At 37.3% G+C, this 18230-nt stretch overlaps 1 protein-coding gene across 13 annotated transcripts in view; it reads left to right on the forward strand.

Moving 5' to 3' along the window:
- The window catches only part of LOC115222824 (protein vav), a 197910-nt gene that overhangs the window by 44851 nt on the left and 134829 nt on the right, over positions 1 to 18230 (forward strand). For all 13 annotated transcript variants that reach the window (XM_036512017.1, XM_036512016.1, XM_036512015.1 and 10 more), the window contains exon 2: positions 11512 to 11628. In XM_036512017.1, the coding sequence (XP_036367910.1) occupies positions 11512 to 11628 (117 nt within the window). The remainder of the gene's footprint in view (positions 1 to 11511; positions 11629 to 18230) is intronic.

Raw genomic sequence — 18230 nt, forward strand, 5'->3', positions numbered from 1 at the left:
GTTGAACTGCAGACTAAACAACACCACAACCACCTCCACTACCAGAGTCAGAAAGAAACAGACAAAAAATATTAATTTTTTTTTTCTTGTGTGAGATGTGTGTGTGTGTGTGTGTGTGTGTGTGTTCATTTCTACATAGATGTACATATGAATTCATGAACATTCCAGACTTCACCTTTCTTTGTCTCTTTTCCTCTCAAACCATTTCCCCCACTTTTATGGATAGCATAAGACCAACAGGTTATGCATACTTTCAGATGTGGAGCTTTTGGGTCTCCTTGTATACAGGTTGTTCTGCAACTGCCCATCACTGAAAAAAAGACAGGTGACATACATCAGTCTGTAGAAAGCCATCAACTTTCTACGAAAGAGCCTCTATGCAGTTGCTTGAACTATGAGAAATAGCAGTCAAATCTCCCTCAGATCACTCCCCATCTAAACATTTTAAATAATTAAAGACCCATTGCACAATACCGGATGCATCATCATCATCATCATCATCATCGTTTAACGTCCGCTTTGAACGATGATGATGATGATGATGATGATGCATCCGGTATTGTGCAATGGGTCTTTAATTATCAAAAAAAAAAAACTGAGATAGTTATGGCTGCTGCTCTGGTAATTATTGGTCTGCCGTATCAGGGTTTACCTGAGCTAAACAACAAGAATCAACTCTCAGCTTTTGATCTTTCTTTTATCAACGGTTCAATTCCCAGCAGTTGACATAGATTCGGTCATTGTTGTCTGTCTGTCTGTCTCTCTATTCATCTGGCCACCCAATTGCTTCCGCCTCATCTCCACCACTGCATCCAATTTCCTTCCCCTTCAGTCGTGTTCTGTTATGCAATTTCTCCCTTTCTTAACATGGATATTCTATTTTATTGATCTTCATTTTATTGATTTCTCTCCTCTTGCAATAACAATTTTCTATTCATAATTTTCTCTCTTGCTCTGTATATGTGCGTGTGTATATATATAAATGCATATGTGTATGCATGTATATATAAATGCATAAGTGTATGCATGTATATATAAATATGTATGTGTATGCATGCGTGTGTTTATGTAAATGTGAGTGTGTGAGGGCAGGGTTTGTGTTAATAAAAGATTCTTATTAGGAATATATGTCAGTCTTTAATATATTTTCCCCTACCATCTCCCTCCATTACCTCTCCTCTTTACCCCTTCATTGATATTTGAACTATTGATCTTCTCTTTTTTCCTTTCTTAACATCCATTACTTTAAAACGTCTTCTCCCCCCCCCTTTTCTTCCTAGTGTTATTTCACTCGGAATGATTTGCTCCCTCCTGCCTTTACGAGTCTGTCTTTCCGTCTCTTTTGTCTCCGTGGTCCCTTCGTATTTGTCTTTATGGGTATCCTACCACCACCACCACTACCCTTCCCGATCACTATCACAAATACCACAGTCATCATCATTACCATCGCTAATATTGCATCTTCAGCACAGCATCATCATCATCATCATCATATCTCCATAATTGAACTGTATTACCATAATTATCAGCATTTGCTAGAATCCTGAAAAGCTATATATATATATATATATGTGTGTGTGTATGTGTGTATGTATACACACACACACACACACATACACACACACATGCATGCATATATGTATCCAATATATCCAATATTCTAAATTGGTAAGTTCGCTGCCAAATGCATGATTTGGTCAAATGCTGGAGGAGTTGAGGATTGATAGACTTGATTTTAAAAGTTCAGCCAGTATAAATATGTCTTTATGTATTGAACAGATTAACTATTATCATTATTGGATCTAGACTATCATGATCACTGTATCTTCATAATTGAAGTGTGATTAATCACTGGTTAAGGGCTATGAGTTTATATCTTTAGGTTAATCTAGTTAGGTTTATTAATTAATCAGTCCACTCTGTGCATGTTTGCACACCTGGCAGCAGCTCTCCTTCAGTGTCTTGGATTTTTTCTGGAAAGGTAAAGGTGTTACACTCCTCCCAGTTCATGGTAAGGTCTTTGACAGGGTTATTCTAAACAGGGTATGAAATCATCTGCTTGGCCCTTAGTGGCCAGGGCAGTCAGAGTTTACACCAAAGACGTCAGCTACTGACAGGATCCTGGCTCTCCACGTACTCATTGAACATTGGCAGGGTTTTCAGCAGAGGCTTCTTGCAGCTCATGTCAATGTCTGCAGAGGTGTTTGACTCAGTGGGCAGGGATGTGCTCTGGGGGATTCTAGAGCTGTAAGGATACCTGTAAACACTGATTTGTTGGGTTGATGACAGTCTTGTATACTGGAGCAGTGAATGCAGTTCAGATTGGGGGTTCAACTTTTGACTTTTTCTCAGTTAGATCTGGGGGCCATTAGGATTTGAAATCAGAATGTAAGGAGCCATAGTAAATACTGTGAAGCATTTCATCCAACATTCTAATGCCTCTGACAGTTTGCTATTGGTTGCGTGTGTTTTTTAATGTTTTCCCAGTATCTGAAACCACTTTTTTAGATTCCCTTGAAAATATTTGACACCAATGTGGTCTATAGTTTTCTTCATCCCTTTGGAGAAGTCCATCTTGTGTTGCTGTTTTTTGCTTATTCATGGTCTGACCACTGTACAGTGTGACCTGTCTGTCCACATTTTTTATTACTGTCTTGGAGAGTTTTTGTGATGATGCTCTTCTTAAGACTTCATTTATGATATAAGATGTTCATTTACGATCATGCTAAGATATTTTCAGGGTTTCATTAGGTGGACTGGTTTTATTGCCTAAATTTGGGCAGGTAGTTGTTAAGTACTTTATTTCTCCTGACCTACTTTGCTTAATATTAAATTACATACTTAAGATCTTGGATTATTATCATTTTTTTTATTGTTATTGCTTATCTTCCTGCCCCTTTCCCCATACTCTCCATCTCTTGCACTAGCCATACACCCTTGCTATACCCTCATCCCTATCCAACCACACCCCTAATTCCTCTGCTCCCATTCACTTTGACTCACTATGTGCCTTGAGGGGACCACCTGGACATTTCATCACCACTATTTATCTCTTTGCAGTTCCTCCTCATCATTCACAACATCTCTTCTTATCTCCTTTAGCATTCAAATTATTCTGTCAAATGTAATGTTTATTTATTCACACTGCTTTGAATTAATTGTGAATTGTCTCATAATTTTGAGATTTCAATGCTACGATTATTTATTTATAGAATGACAATGTAGGGTAGATGTAAGAGGCTGGACCTGTCCAGTTGGAACAAAAAGAGAAAAAAAGATAGAATATTTGGGCCAGATAGTGTTGGTTTGAATGCCCTAGGGTAAAATGTGAGTAACTATGTAGCTCCTCTATAACAAGAACCTGCTCTCCCTCCTTTCATGCTTTAACCTCCTCGTCTCCTAACATAAAAACGAGCCTTCCCTCTCCTTCAGGGTTTCATAGTCTTGCAAGCTACATGGCAAAAACTTATTAATGCTGATGACATGAAAATCCAGTACACACTGTAAAGTGGCTGGCATTAGGAAGGGCAAACAACTGTGGAAACCATGCCAAAGCAGACATTGGAGTGCAATTTTGTCCTTGAATCCACCAAATTGTGTCAAACCGTCCAGTCCATGCCAGCATGAACCGGGGAAATTATAACCATTGGTTCCATCCATAATAGTTTAGTGGTGGGATGATTGCTGCAAGTGAATTCAGACATTAGTGCACTGCTGAGGCTATTGTTGTTGCTGTTTATAACAGCTTAGTTCTGATCCAGCAGTCTTAGGTTCAAATACGTTCCACTTGTGACCATTCCTTCTATTATTCAGATATTGTGTATCCAAAGTATCTTTCCTGTTGTTTAACTCTTGGCTAATTCTAATACAACAGACTTATGATCAAAGACATTCCCATCACGATCATCCATCCTTTCTTTTATTCTGATGTTATTTCTCAAACCATATCATCCAAAATATCCTTCTTTGTTTTTTTGCTTCAGATTAGCTTTGTGATCAGAGCAATCCAGCTATGACCACACCATCTTATTTTTAGACTGTGTATCCAGGACTGTATTTCAGAATGTTTTTCCTTTTTTTACAATAGCAAGGTGTGATTTGAATGCGATATACCTGATATTGCTAGCAGGTCAAATAGCAGTGGTTGCTGTTTCGCTCTTTGTCCTGTTTGAGTAAATCTATGGTAAAAAGTGTTCCAACTATGACCATCCTGTATTTTGTTCATGCAATGTACATTATCCATGCCTTTTTTTTTTATTTTGAAAACTGCATTCTATTCTGTTTAGCTTACACGTCTGGTTCTTTAATAATTGTTGCACTTATGCCTTAGTAGTCTAACAACTACTATAGCTACAGCTATTACCGCTACTACTTCTACTCATGCTGCTGTTGTATTTGTTCTCTAAAGCATGTTAAAAGTGTTTTTGTACATTACATCATACTCAATTGTAACTGTCTGTCGTATTTGTGCACTCGTACAAAGAGAAAAAAAATACAATGCAACTGAATCATCATAATTTGTAGGACATGATCAAGCCAATGGAATGCTTGATATCGCTGGTGAAAATCTCTTTCTGTAAACTTGATCTCTGAAATTTCCTTCACATATAAGTCTTAAATCTTTTGCACTGATAAAAGCACAAATGAACACGAGGACAGGATGTCATAGGAGAAAGCTTTGTTGGACATCCTGGAGTGTTAAGTAACACAGTTTAAACACAAATAGGCCAACACTTTGCAGGAATAAAATTTTAATTGGTGGATGGGCTTGTCTTCAACTCTAGCTTACATTCTGCTTACCTTTTAAAATACACGGTTGTTGTTTAGCCACAGATAAACCATGGTTGAGCATACCTATGGTCAAATGTGGTCCAGCCAGCTGTGAGCATTCTGTATTTTTTGGGTGTGATTTGAAAGAGATTTGGTTGATATTTCTAGCAGGTTGAACAATAACAACATGGAGGCTAACTTGTTTGCTCTCTTTCTTTTATTGGCTAAATAATAAAATTGTGTTTATATTGGAATGTAAGTATGGCACTCATCATCTTAATTTCAACATCTGTTTATCTTACGAGCCAGAAGTGTAGCACATCATCACTTGATCCTGTGTCATCACCTATGCAAGATTCAACAGCCTCAGATCTGATCTCCTCTTTTCTTCCAGTGTCTTGCTTGGCTTTTCTCTGGTATGTTTCACTGTCAACATGCAAACCCACCACTGTCTATTCACATCATCATCATCATCAGACATCCGTTTTCTTATGCTGGCATGGGTTAGATGATTTGACTGGAGCTGCTGGTAAGCTGGAGAGCTGCACCAGACAGTGTGTTTTGGCCTGGTTCCTATGGCTCAATGCCCTTCCTAATGCCAACCACTCCATAGTGTACTGGGTGCTTTTAACGTGTCACTGGCATGGGTACCTCTCTCTTCCCTTATATTGATTGACGTCTTTAAAGCTCTGACACATTCTTGGTTCACTTAAGCTTCATCTTCCAAACAAGGTACTCTTTTACTTGTTTTAGTCATGTGACTGTGGCCATGCATTTTTCGTGTATTTCAACCAGAAATAAATAATGCAAAATTTTTACTTTTCAAAAATTCCAATTCTAAAGGGTCGAAAAGAAAACAAACCCGAGCAACACTGGGCTATACTGCTAGTATATATATATATATATATATATATATATATATACATACATACACTCTCCTGAGTGGTTGGTGTTAGGAAGGGCATCCAGCTGTAAAAATCCTGCCAAAAACAGTCACAGAAGTCTCTGGTGCCAGCTTCAGCCTGACTGGCTCTTGTGGTACCATTCATGCTAGCATGTAACATGGACGTTAAATGATGATGATGATAATGACAGTGTATTTCAATAGGAATATAGTGAAAAGGAGTCAAACAACCAAGGGATTCATTTGCCCTATGTCTTGCCTCATTTCTCTCATATACTCTTTTACTCTTTTACTTGTTTCAGTCATTTGACTGCGGCTATGCTGGAGCACCACCTTTAGTCGAGCAACTCGACCCCGGGACTTATTCTTTTTGTAAGCCCAGTACTTATTCTATCGGTCTCTTTTGCCAAATCGCTAAGTGAAAGGGACATAAATACACCAGCATCGGTTGTCAAGCAATGCTAGGGGGACAAACACAGACACACACACACACACATATATATATATATATACATATATACGACGGGCTTCTTTCAGTTTCCGTCTACCAAATCCACTCACAAGGCTTTGGTTGGCCCAAGGCTTTAGTAGAAGACACTTGCCCAAGATGCCATGCAGTGGGACTGAACCCAGAACCATGTGGTTGGTAAGCAAGCAACTTACCACACAGCCACTCCTGCGCCTATCTTCACATATTTTCCATATTCATTGTCCATGTTTCACTATTCTGTAGTACTGTGCTTCTTATAGATACTTTATATAGTCTATCGTCTGCTGTATTCACAAATCTCCCACATTCAATATCCATACCCTACTACCATGTTGCATCACAGTCCTTACCCGTACTTAGTGCCGTTAGCACTGTACATGTTTAAACTTGATTGAATGTCTGTGTTGTTGTTTAGCCCCAGGTAAACCCTGACTGGGCAATAACACATGATCAAAAGCATTTCAACTTTGACTGTTCAGTTTTTTTTAAGATATCTTGTATTACAATGTATATAACATGTCTTGTTTTAAAAGGTGTTAGCATGTTGAGTGAGATTTGGCTGGTGTTTCCAGCAGTTTAAGCAAACATGTAGAACTTGCCTCAATGGTTCAGTCTGTAGCATTAGCTTGAGTTTGTACATGTGTCTGTGTATAGATAGTCACTGTAATGAATTAGTTAAATTCCAATTGCCATATATATATGTGTATATATATATGATGATGATGATATATATACACACACACATATATACATACATATATATATATACACCACATATATATATTATATATATATATAATATATATACACACATATACATATATATATTATATATATATATATATAATATATATATACACATATACATATATATATATATATATATATATATATATATATATATATATATACACATATATACATATATATATATATATTATATATATATATATTATATATATATATGTATGGATATGTATGTATGTATGTATGCTTCAGCTGTTTTATCAGCTGATGGATAGTTTTATTGTGAGAAGTGTACAAACATTGGTGAACATGACCTAGATAATAACAACAACAATAATAATAGTAATAATATAAACAACAGCAATTATCACCATCACCAATGTCCTCCATCCTATCCCCATTTTCTGGTTCCGTTACCAGGGCTTATATTAAGTCATAATTAGTGGGTCCTATTGTGCCATTGTTTCCACTTTCTAAAAGGAAGCAAAATGCAAGAAATAAATGGTCTATTTTTAAAGTTTTCATTACAACAACTATTTCCACAAGAATTTAACCTATGAGTCTGTTGTTTCCTGTGTTCTCTTGTATTCAGGTTGGATGAAAGTAGCCTTGAATCCTCTGAGAAGATAGGAAATTAAACGACCACCATAGCTATCAGCTGGTACCATTATGAGAATATAGAATATAGAAATACTTCATATAGAGGCACAGGTGTATGGTTAAGAAACTCAATTTGCAACGAAGTGGTTTTAGGTTCAATCCCACTTGGTTGTCACTTGTGCAGATGCTTGTTGTTTGTGTGTGTCTTTGGGTTTGGGTTTCTCCTGCCATCATCATTTGACTACCAGTGTTGGTTTGTTTATATTCCCTTAGTGGTTTCGCAAAAGAAATCAATAGCATAAGTACTAGGCTTAAAAAAATCTACTAGGTTTGCTTTGACTAAATCACCAGCCTGACCACAGTCCAATGACTTAAACAAAGTAAAAAGACAGAGGTTTGTGTGTGTGTGTGTGTGTGTGTGTGTGTGTGTGTGTGTGTGGACACAGGCATAGTTGAATGGTTAAGTTTACTTTGCAATTTTGAGGTCCCAGGTTCAGTTCCACTATGTGGTGTCTTTATCATGGCCTCAGGTGACCCTAAGCCTTGTGAGGTACACGTGTCTGGAATGCTCAGGGTACACGTGTCTGTGGAGTGCTCGGCCACTTGCACGTTAATTTCACGAGCAAGCTGTTCCGTTAATTGCATCAGCTGGAACCCTTGTTGTCATAACCAACAGAGTGCTCCAGTGCAGTTGAAGATGTTTCAGACAACATATTTTATTGAGGCATGGTGTGTTCAAGACTACATTATGCAGTGTGTTTTCCCTCGGTTGGGCACGATTTGATGGAGAGGTTTACCTGCTGTTTCTGTGGCGGATTTAATTTTTCACATGAAGGCTCTCATCTTTTTTTCTCTCTTTTGTTTTTTTTATACCTGATGATCATATATGCATGAGTGCAAGATTTGCAATGCATGCCAAAGATATCTAAGTAAAAGAAAATAACAAATCTTGTTTTAATATAACTCTTTCTTTTATTATGAAAGTATTCTGGAAAGGGAGTACATACGTGCTATATCTACCCTGTTTTAATTCATGGCTTTGGTTTCTATAATTGCATGCTCTGGTTTAAGTACCAGCTGTCATTCATCATCATCATCATCGTTTAACGTCCGTTTTCCATGCTAGCATGGGTTGGACAGTTCGACTGGGGTCTGGGAAGCCAGGAGGCTGCACCAGGCTCCAGTCTGATCTGGCAGTGTTTCTACAGCTGGATGCCCTTCCTAAACACCCATGCCTGCACCTATATATATATATGTGTGTGTGTGTGTCTATCAAATATAGTAAAGATTGAATATTGTATGTGTTGTTATTTAATCACAGGTCGGCCCTGATCCTGCAGACCTACAATCTCATTCCTGCCATGACCATCTCATCTGTTATTTAGGCAATATATGTAGGGCTACATCATCTAATGGCTCTCACTATTTTTATGGAAAACAGGAGGGAAGGAAAAAAGTCTTGAGGAAGACGTGCGCTATGGTGTCGTGTCGGCCTCGCGAGCAAAGGCGTACGGGTGCACAGCAGCAACGACGGCGCGTAGGCGCAGGCAAGGAGTCATTTCTTGCAGACCAAGCAACTATGTAGATACTACATTTATGGCTCTATGATGTTGTTGATGATAATGATGATGACATTGGCTAATTGGTATGGAAATGATCCACAAAAGCCTGAATCAAACTTAGCAAAATGGAAGCATCCAGAATTGACGAAAAATGAATTCGACTGAGTGAAACAGCATATTAGTTTAAGTGTGAAATAAATCCTGTTTAGTTGAGTGTGAAAGTATTCCTGGACTGAGAGTGATTTTATGTTTTTTTTTTTTTATTTCTTCTGTCTTAAGCAGCTTCCCAAATACCTTGGTCTTACTTCCATCATTACATGATATGAAATAACTGCTTTATCACTCCAGTGGATTTAATCTTCCTTAATCCATCACCCCTTCCTTCGAGCTTAAAAGCTATGCCTTCATCCTCTCACTCACAGCACTGTGTGTGATAAAAGAGATGGTGTGTGTATATGTGTGTGTGCTTGTTGTGTCAGGTGGGCAGAAATGGAGGAACCAAGAGATTGATATCATCATCATCATCATCATTATTAATGCGGCAAGCTGGCAGTAGCATTTGTGTGCTGGATGAAATGCTTAGCAGTATTTCACCAGTCACTACGTTCTGAGTTCAAATTCTGCTGAGGTGGACTTTGCCTTTCATCCATTCTGGGTCCATAAATTAAGTACCAGTCGAACACTGGGGTTGATGTAATTGACACATCCCCTCCCTCCAAATGGCTGCCCCCATGGTAAAATTTGAAACCATTATTATTAATATTAAGGTGGTGAGCTGGCAGAAATGTTAGCATGCTGGGTGAAATGCTTAGTGGTATTTCGACCATCGCAATGTTCTAAAAGCATTTATACTGCTTTTAGTTTTTTTTTTTCTTATTTTTCAGCTACTATTTTTGGAAAGACTTTTTTGCCCCCTACCCTTCCAATTTCTTCATTTTTAATTTTTTTCCCCTATAACTCTAACCCTAAAACCCCAACCCTAACCCTAAAACTTCAACTCTAACCCTAACCCTAAAACCTCAACTCTAACCCTAACCCTAAAACTTTAACCCTAACCCTGAAACTCTTACCCTAACTCTAAAACCCTAATCCTAAAACCTTAAAGCTAAAACAAGTACAAATGCACGAACGATGTCATAATTAACAGTGACAAATGAAATATACACCACCGATAGTTGTTGTTGAAAAACAATGGCAGTAATTTTATTCAGGTGAATACACGTCATTGATTGGTTGGAATTACCGAAATACGAGATCTTTAACGTGAAATAACTTTGTAAACATGAACTTTTCTCAGAAATGCTAAGAGTAAAAGATATTTTATATGACACATTCTACCAGTATACGCAGTTTGAAAGTGTTTAGTTACAAAAAATTATTTTCTAAATCTGTCAGTCAAAAGGTAAAGATCCTGTTTTCATGCACTGATTGCTTTCTATCAGTCAGGTAATGTGATTGGTGAGTATTCCACTTGTGACCTGTACAGAATATGTAGTGGGAAAGTTTGATGATGTTGCATGAAAATGATAGCCTGTTTTGAAGGATTCTTTGAATCAGGGTGTTTGTGAATAATTTTCAGAAGACCTTGGCCTGGCAGTGCTACCTAGGGTCATTACTGGTTTGAGATGAACTCTTCGGGCATGCAGGTGCTATCAAACAGGTTTCTGGCAGAAACGTTAGCACGCCGGGCGAAATGCTTAGCAGTATTTCGTCCGTCTTTACGTTCTGAGTTCAAATTCTGCCGAGGTCAACTTTGCCTTTTATCCTTTCGGGGTCCGCCTGACCCATGCAAACAGGGAAAAGGGGATACTGAAATGATGATAATGTCTTATTTGCTAATATTGTGATGATTAAAGGGGATGATACAAAGATGGACATAAAGTGGGTGGGGGGGTGTATATACAATCTAATAATAAAAAAGTCATAAAATATAAATATGGTATGCAACATTTAAAAAAAGGGCCATGCAAGCTTGGAAAAGCGGACATTAAATGGAAATGAAAAAATTTTATATTTTTCAAGATCTAGTTATATGTTTTATAAAAATATATATTATTTGTTATTTATGTTTTGATTTATGTCTATCACTGTTTGAGTTGCATAATAGTGGTTTTATCTCTAATTTATATTTTATATATATATATAAAAGGCAGCTTTTCTCTCCTTTTTTTCTCTCCTTTTCTCTCTCCTTGTTTTTTTTCCATGTATCTTTCTGTCGAAGAGCGTAGGCTCGAAACGTAAAAGACTTTTTCTATTCCTGAGCGCTATACTAATACATTTGTTTGTTTGTACTCCACCTGCCTTCGTCTTTTGTTTATTTTCGTAAACTTTCCCGTTATAATATATATAAACACCCAAAGTGCCATGCTTACTTTTAGAACTTTTCCTTTGAATTATTTCAACTGCTTCACTCAAAATTTCCTTTCTGTCTTTTTCAGTTTTTATGCCTGAAAAATATAAGGACATTTTTACAGACATGCAAGAAAGTATTTGGTTTAAAGGATCAGGATTTGTTTGATCCGCCAGATCTGTTTGATGTGAAAGATTTTCGGAAGGTAGGTGAAAAAGATTTTTTCAAAAAAAAAAATTGTATGTGTGCATGCATGTACATGCACACACACACGCAGGTACACACACAGGCGAATGAAGAAACAAAAAAAAGTAGCACTCAAAAGAGTTTGTCGGAGTTACATGTGTTTCGTAACAGTTTGGCTCAACTTCAAACGAGTTGGAAGTTTCGTGAGTGTGTGGCTTGTCCACATCATCAGATGTTCAAAGTCAGTGTGGAGAGAATTTAAAAGAAATCTAAAATGGCTCCTCGGTGAAAATATTTAGGTTTCCATTTGTCTCATGCTTGTTATTACCATTACACATCTATTTCATCCCTGTAGAATGTTGGTGTAATTTGGGTTGGCTTAAGCTTACCAGACCATCATCCCTGTGGGGATGTGTACATTTTTTTAGGGTATCCAGATAAATTACCTGAGGTGGTCAATGACCTTACACTCCAAGGTGTAACTGCTGAAATCTTACCAAAAGTCCACTGGGAAGAAATTACCTCTCAAACACTTTAGTCTATAGATCCACACACACACACCATCTAATGACATCGCAAGACACTACAAAGGCATGACTGTCAATGACTTTAAGGGAAGATATATAAAACACAAACATTCCTTCAGGTGTAAGAAAAGGAAGACTCCACCGCCCTGTCCTGCTTCATCCAGGACCATTAAAACATTTTAGATTCCCATGGTTATATCAAACAGAGTGTTTCCCTTTTTTACCCAATAGAAACACTGTGAAACAAGTGATTTTATAGTATTCATGCTGAATCTGATTTCAAGAATTATTTGGTTAATTGTCTATCAAAGGCTAGGACTTTCAGGAGGAGGTATTAGATGAACTTGCAGGCTGCTTTATTCTCAATGTGGGGAACCAGTTAATTACAGTAGTTCTGCAATCCCATTGGAACAACTCTGTGACCCTTCACACATCGGATTTATACTTTCAAGGCTTTGAATTGCCCACTGCTGTAGTAGAAGACACCAGCCCAAGGAACTGGGACTGAATTTGAAACTGCATGGTTAGTAAGTGAATTTACCATAATAGTTTTGACTTAGGAACTACTGACTTTCTGATTGCAGAAGTGGTACCCAACTAGAACAGTGGTGACTCCCACCCATCCTGTATAGATCGTAAATGGAAAATGTTGCTTTCTTGTATTCATGTTGAATTACTCTCCAGTAAAAGAAAGCAAACCTCTTCATATAATATTACTTTGAAATATAATTGAGTGTACAGTGTGTTTTTATCATCATCATCACCATCATCATCATCGTCATTGTTGTCATATTACATCCGCTTTCCATGCTGACATTTGTGTATGCTTGTTGGTGTGTAACCATTGGTCAGTATATATGAATATGTGTGTGTGTGTGCATGCATTTGTCAATCTGTGTGCTTGCATTTGTTTGTGTACATACGTGTGCATGTATTTGTCTTGGCATCTGTCGGTGTATGCCTGTGTGAGTGTGTTTTCTATATAACTACCCTATCAAATATGTAAGCATGCAGTTGTCATGTGTGTCTATATATATATATATATATATATATATATGTATGTATGTATGTAGTATGTATGAAATAATGTGAAGTAGTTTGTGTATGAATAGATGGAAAACCATGATAATAGTGTCAGTTTCATTACTATGTTATACTGTCTGTCTGTTTCTGTTTCTCTCTCTCTCTCTCTCTCTCGCATTGTCTGTCTCTTTGCCTCGTCTTCTCTGGTATCAGCTTTGTTGTAACCAGGTCATTGCTTTCAAGATATTTAGACATACTGACAAGATAGAATTTTATCAGCTAATCCTTTCAAATTTCGTCCCCTCTTCACTTGTATTGCTAGGCTGAAACAATTGACACCTCACATTTTGCAATGTGGGCTTCATATTCTGGCACCAAATAAAATAAAAGTAAGGAAAACACACCAACACACACACAATTTGAGGAAGTCCTTAATGAGGGTAAGTGGGTAGGGTAAATAATTAACAGATGTCATTGCCTGGGATGTAACCCATCTAACTCCAAAAACCTGCTCTCTTTTGAAGTGACAACAATAATAATAATAATAATGATGATGATGATGATTTCAAATTTTGGCACAAGGCCAGCAGTTTTGGGGAAGAGATAAGTTGATATGAATAATAATAATAATCCTTTCTACTATAGGTATAAGGCCTGAAATTTTGAGGAAGGTGGCCTTGTCAACTACCTTGACCCCAGTACTGCTCAAACTGAGAGGATGAAACCTACCTCAACAGAATTTAAACTCAGAATGTAAAGGTGGACAAAGCACTACCAAGCATTTTGTTTAGTGTGGTAATGGTTCTGCTAGCTTGCTACCTTAATAATAATAGTAATAATAGTAATAATAATAATGATTTTTTAAAAGGATAAAAAGCACCATCCGATCGTGGCCGTTTGCCAGCCTCCCCTGGCACCTGTGCCGGTGGCACGTAAAAAGCACCCAGTACACTCACGGAGTGGTTGGCGTTAGGAAGGGCATCCAGCTGTAGAAACACTGCCAGATCAGACTGGGCCTGGTGCAGCCTTCTGGCTTCCCAGACCCCAGTTGAACCGTCCAACCCATGCTAGCATGGAAAGCGGACGTTAAACGATGATGATGATGATGATTGACTTAGGTCTTCACAAAGGTAAACAGTCAAGATGAAGAGCACAATTCGATGGTAATAGATATTTTACTGATTGAACGATATTTCAACAGTAAGTCTGTCTTTGTCAAGTTCAAAATAAGAAGTAATTTTTATCACTTCTTGACAAAGAGACTTACTGTTAGCATTCTGGGCTAACAGTATACTTAGTGGTATAATGGGGAAAGGCATTAGTGGTTAAATTAACCCTAGTATTTTGCCTGATACTTAGTTTTTCAATTAAGCAAAGTTGACCTCTACTGGATTTCAACAATACTCCACACTAGATACATAATATTTGGGATGTAATACATTCTGAATAGTAGTGATTGTGAGTCTAGCTTGTGACCATTAGTATCATCGTCATCATCATCATTAACACTACCGTACTGTGCTTTGTATGTCTGGTCATCAGTATCATCATAGTCATCTTCAACAATACCTTATTGTGCTTGGTATGTCTGTAATGTGCCTTATTGTAACTAATCTTACAGTTGATTGTCTCCTGTTAACTAGACTCTCCTTAACTACTCTGATCAAATTACCACATTTCTCTCTCTCTCTCTCTCTCTCTTTTTATTTTTTTTTAGGTAGGCCTCAAGTTTACTGATCACATGACCATTATCACCTGATATGTGTATACCACATTGATAATATGTATCATTGTTTTAGCTGCCACCAAATGCCTATACCACTGTAAACTCAGTAACACATCTTACCTTCATTCTAGCCACTACAATCCTGTTTATGCCACCACATTCTCTGCAGATCAAATAATCTTGCTCTTCTTTGGAGCAGATGAGGAGGAGTGTTTCCTCTGTGTGGATTGTCTCTTTGTCTCTGGTTCATAGTAATGAACTCAACACTCATCCTGGATTAGGAAATGTTCCAGGAAGCCAGCTGGATCTGCCTCAGACAGTATCAGATTTTCCTGTGACGTGATTAGCCTGTGTGTGTTAGACGAGGTGTTAGAAGCTGTGGCAACCTCTGAGCAGAAACTGTCATCATGCCAAGTTCATTTTGCAGAATATTCTCAACTCTCTCATGGGATATGCTAATGACATTGGCTATTTGATTTATGGTCAATTGCTTGTCATCCATCGTCCTTCCATCCATAGTGAACATGATCAATATTTCTCTCAGTAGTGGCATTTGTAGGAGGTCCAGACCTTGGGTCACCTTCAAGACTCCCCATTCCCATCCTAAATTCAGTTGCCCACTTCTACGTTGTGGATAAAGGAGTAGTGTCATCCCTTAGTGCAGTGAGCATGTTGGTATGAATGTCATTGGGTGCTAAACCCTTTTTCTATAGATACTTGATAAGACCATGATGCCAAATTTGTGGGAACAAATTTAGCAATTTTTGGCAAAATATGTACCCTTTTGCCAAGATATAACAAAAAGTTAGTGAAATATTTATAATGTTTACAGTTGGATAGATAGACAAATATAACAAAACTAGCACTATGACCCAGCAACGCTAGGTCATAGTGATTGTGCATGCATATACAGCTGCGTGCGTGCGCACATACACGCGAGTACTGTCCAAATCTCCGACCAATCCCATACAGCTAGCTGGCATTCAATTGGCGTATCAAGTTTCTGGCATTTTGATTGGGTTTTGGATAGAAAATTCACAAAAAAGTCACTTCTATTGATTTTTTAATGGCTTTGCGGGGTGACTGGGGAAATGTAAAGATGTGCACGACCACCCTTGGACGGTTTTGAATGACCATAGAAAGTGCGAGCCCTCTAACTGAAACATTGTGGATTTGTATAAAGGACACACATACAGACAGACATTTTGCCATTTATATATAGAGAGATAATTTGACAAAAAATGTGAATTTTTTAATTATTTTCTGAGATTTTACAAAAACAACAAAAATATTATTAAAAAAAAAACAATTGTGTTGATTTCCAAGAGAAGTTGCTACTAGTTACTTTTGAAGTCTTCTTTGAACAGTGATTTGTCAGTTTATCTGGAAAGAAACAATGCAATTAATAGGAAGAGTTGAAATGAATGCATGCAAGATATCACAGCTCTAGCATCACCCCTTCATAATCAGCCTATGAACTTTTCAGCCCCCTACCTTGTAGGCAATGTAAAATATGGATGGAAGAAAATCAAGTGAAATAACCAGTGTTGGTGTGTTTATGTCCCTGTAACTTGGCAGTTTGGCAAAAGAGACTGATGTAGTAAGTAGCAGGCTTTACAAAGAAATAATAAGTACTGGGGTCCATTTGTTCAACTAAAATTCCTCGAGGTGGTGCCCCAGCATGGCCACAGTCTCATGACTGAAGCAAGAAAAAAATATGTGTGTGTATACATACACACATGCATACACTCACCCCCACTGCACACAAACAAACAGACAGGTGTGGTTCTGTGGTTAAGAGACCTGCTTCCCAACCATGTGATTTTGGGTTCAGTTCTACTTCATGGCATCTTAGGCAAGTGTCTTTTTTTTACAATAGCTTTGGGCCAACCAATACCTTGTGAGTGGATTTGGTTGACAGAAACTGAAAACAATTTGTCATTGTGTGTGTTTATGTTTGTGTGCACCCTTTTCTTGATATCATGATGGTTGGCAACAGGAAGGACTATAGAAAATCCACTTAACCCTTTCGTTACCTACCCGGCTGAAACCAATTCTGGCTCTGAGTACAAATGTCTTGTTTTTATAAGTTTTGAATTAAAATCTTCCACCAAACCTTAGTCACAATTTATGCTCCTAACACTAGCTTAATGATAACTAAGTTATTTTACTAAATTCTTTGTTATATTTAAAGTAATTCAAAGAAACACAGAGTATCTCAAAATAAATACGGTAACGAAAGGGTTAAGCAAATTCTGTCTCACCTTTGCAAACATGAAAAAGCGGATGTTAAATGATGATAATGCTACATTCATGCATACCTATACATATAGACATGCATATATGTGTGAGAGTGTATATATGTTTACACATGCAAATGTATATATGTACATGTGTCTGTTGAACATTCACTAACCTTACATGGTTGATTCATTCAGTGAGTTGATAGTTCTTTTGATTGCACAATTGGAATATTTATTATCAAGTGCACTTTACAAATATAATATGTAAATGGGACAGTGAAAATATGCAAGTGTTTTCTAAAGTTCAGCATGTGCCACTTATCATTAACATAATTCCATCAATGGAGCTTTCCGTTTGTCTTAGAAACCAGCTCCTTCCATACAGAAAGAAAAAAAAAAACGTGTATGTGTGTGTATATATATATATATATATATATATATATATATACACATATATATAAGTATATATTTAATTAAAAGATATACTTATAAGTCTATTAGCCAAAAAAACATTGTATTGCTTCTATTAATTAGTTTATACACACTGCCAAAGACTTGCACTGTTAGAAAAATTAGGGCAGATCAATTCAGCTGTATCGGAGTCTGTGTATATTATAAATAGCTATAAGTACAATTCTTTTTGTGGTCAGGAAAATGAATGCCTCATCTCTGATAAAGTGTGTGTGTGGGGTGGTTGGGCAGGTGGGGTGGGTGGATTACTGAAACTAATGAAGCCAATCTTTTTTTGGTCACAGAGAGAAAAACATGTGGTGTAACCACTGTATCTTCTTTCACACAGAGAGGCCATAAATCAGTGTTTATTAAAAAGCATGCACCTCTAAGTCTGTTTTCTCCTTCCTTCCCTCCTTTTATTTATAATCTATCCATCTATCCATCAAACTATCTATCCATCCATTTATCCATCCATCTATCTACCTATCTATCTCTCTATCTATCTATATCTATCTATCTATCTATCTATCTATCTATATTTGTCTATCTGCATCTATCTGTCTAACTACCTATCTATCTATCTATATATTTGTCTATCTGCATCTATCTGTCTAACTACCTATCTATCTATCTATCTATATATTTGTCT

This window comes from Octopus sinensis, linkage group LG21 (genome assembly GCF_006345805.1).
Source record: "Octopus sinensis linkage group LG21, ASM634580v1, whole genome shotgun sequence".
Classification (NCBI taxonomy): domain Eukaryota; kingdom Metazoa; phylum Mollusca; class Cephalopoda; order Octopoda; family Octopodidae; genus Octopus; species Octopus sinensis.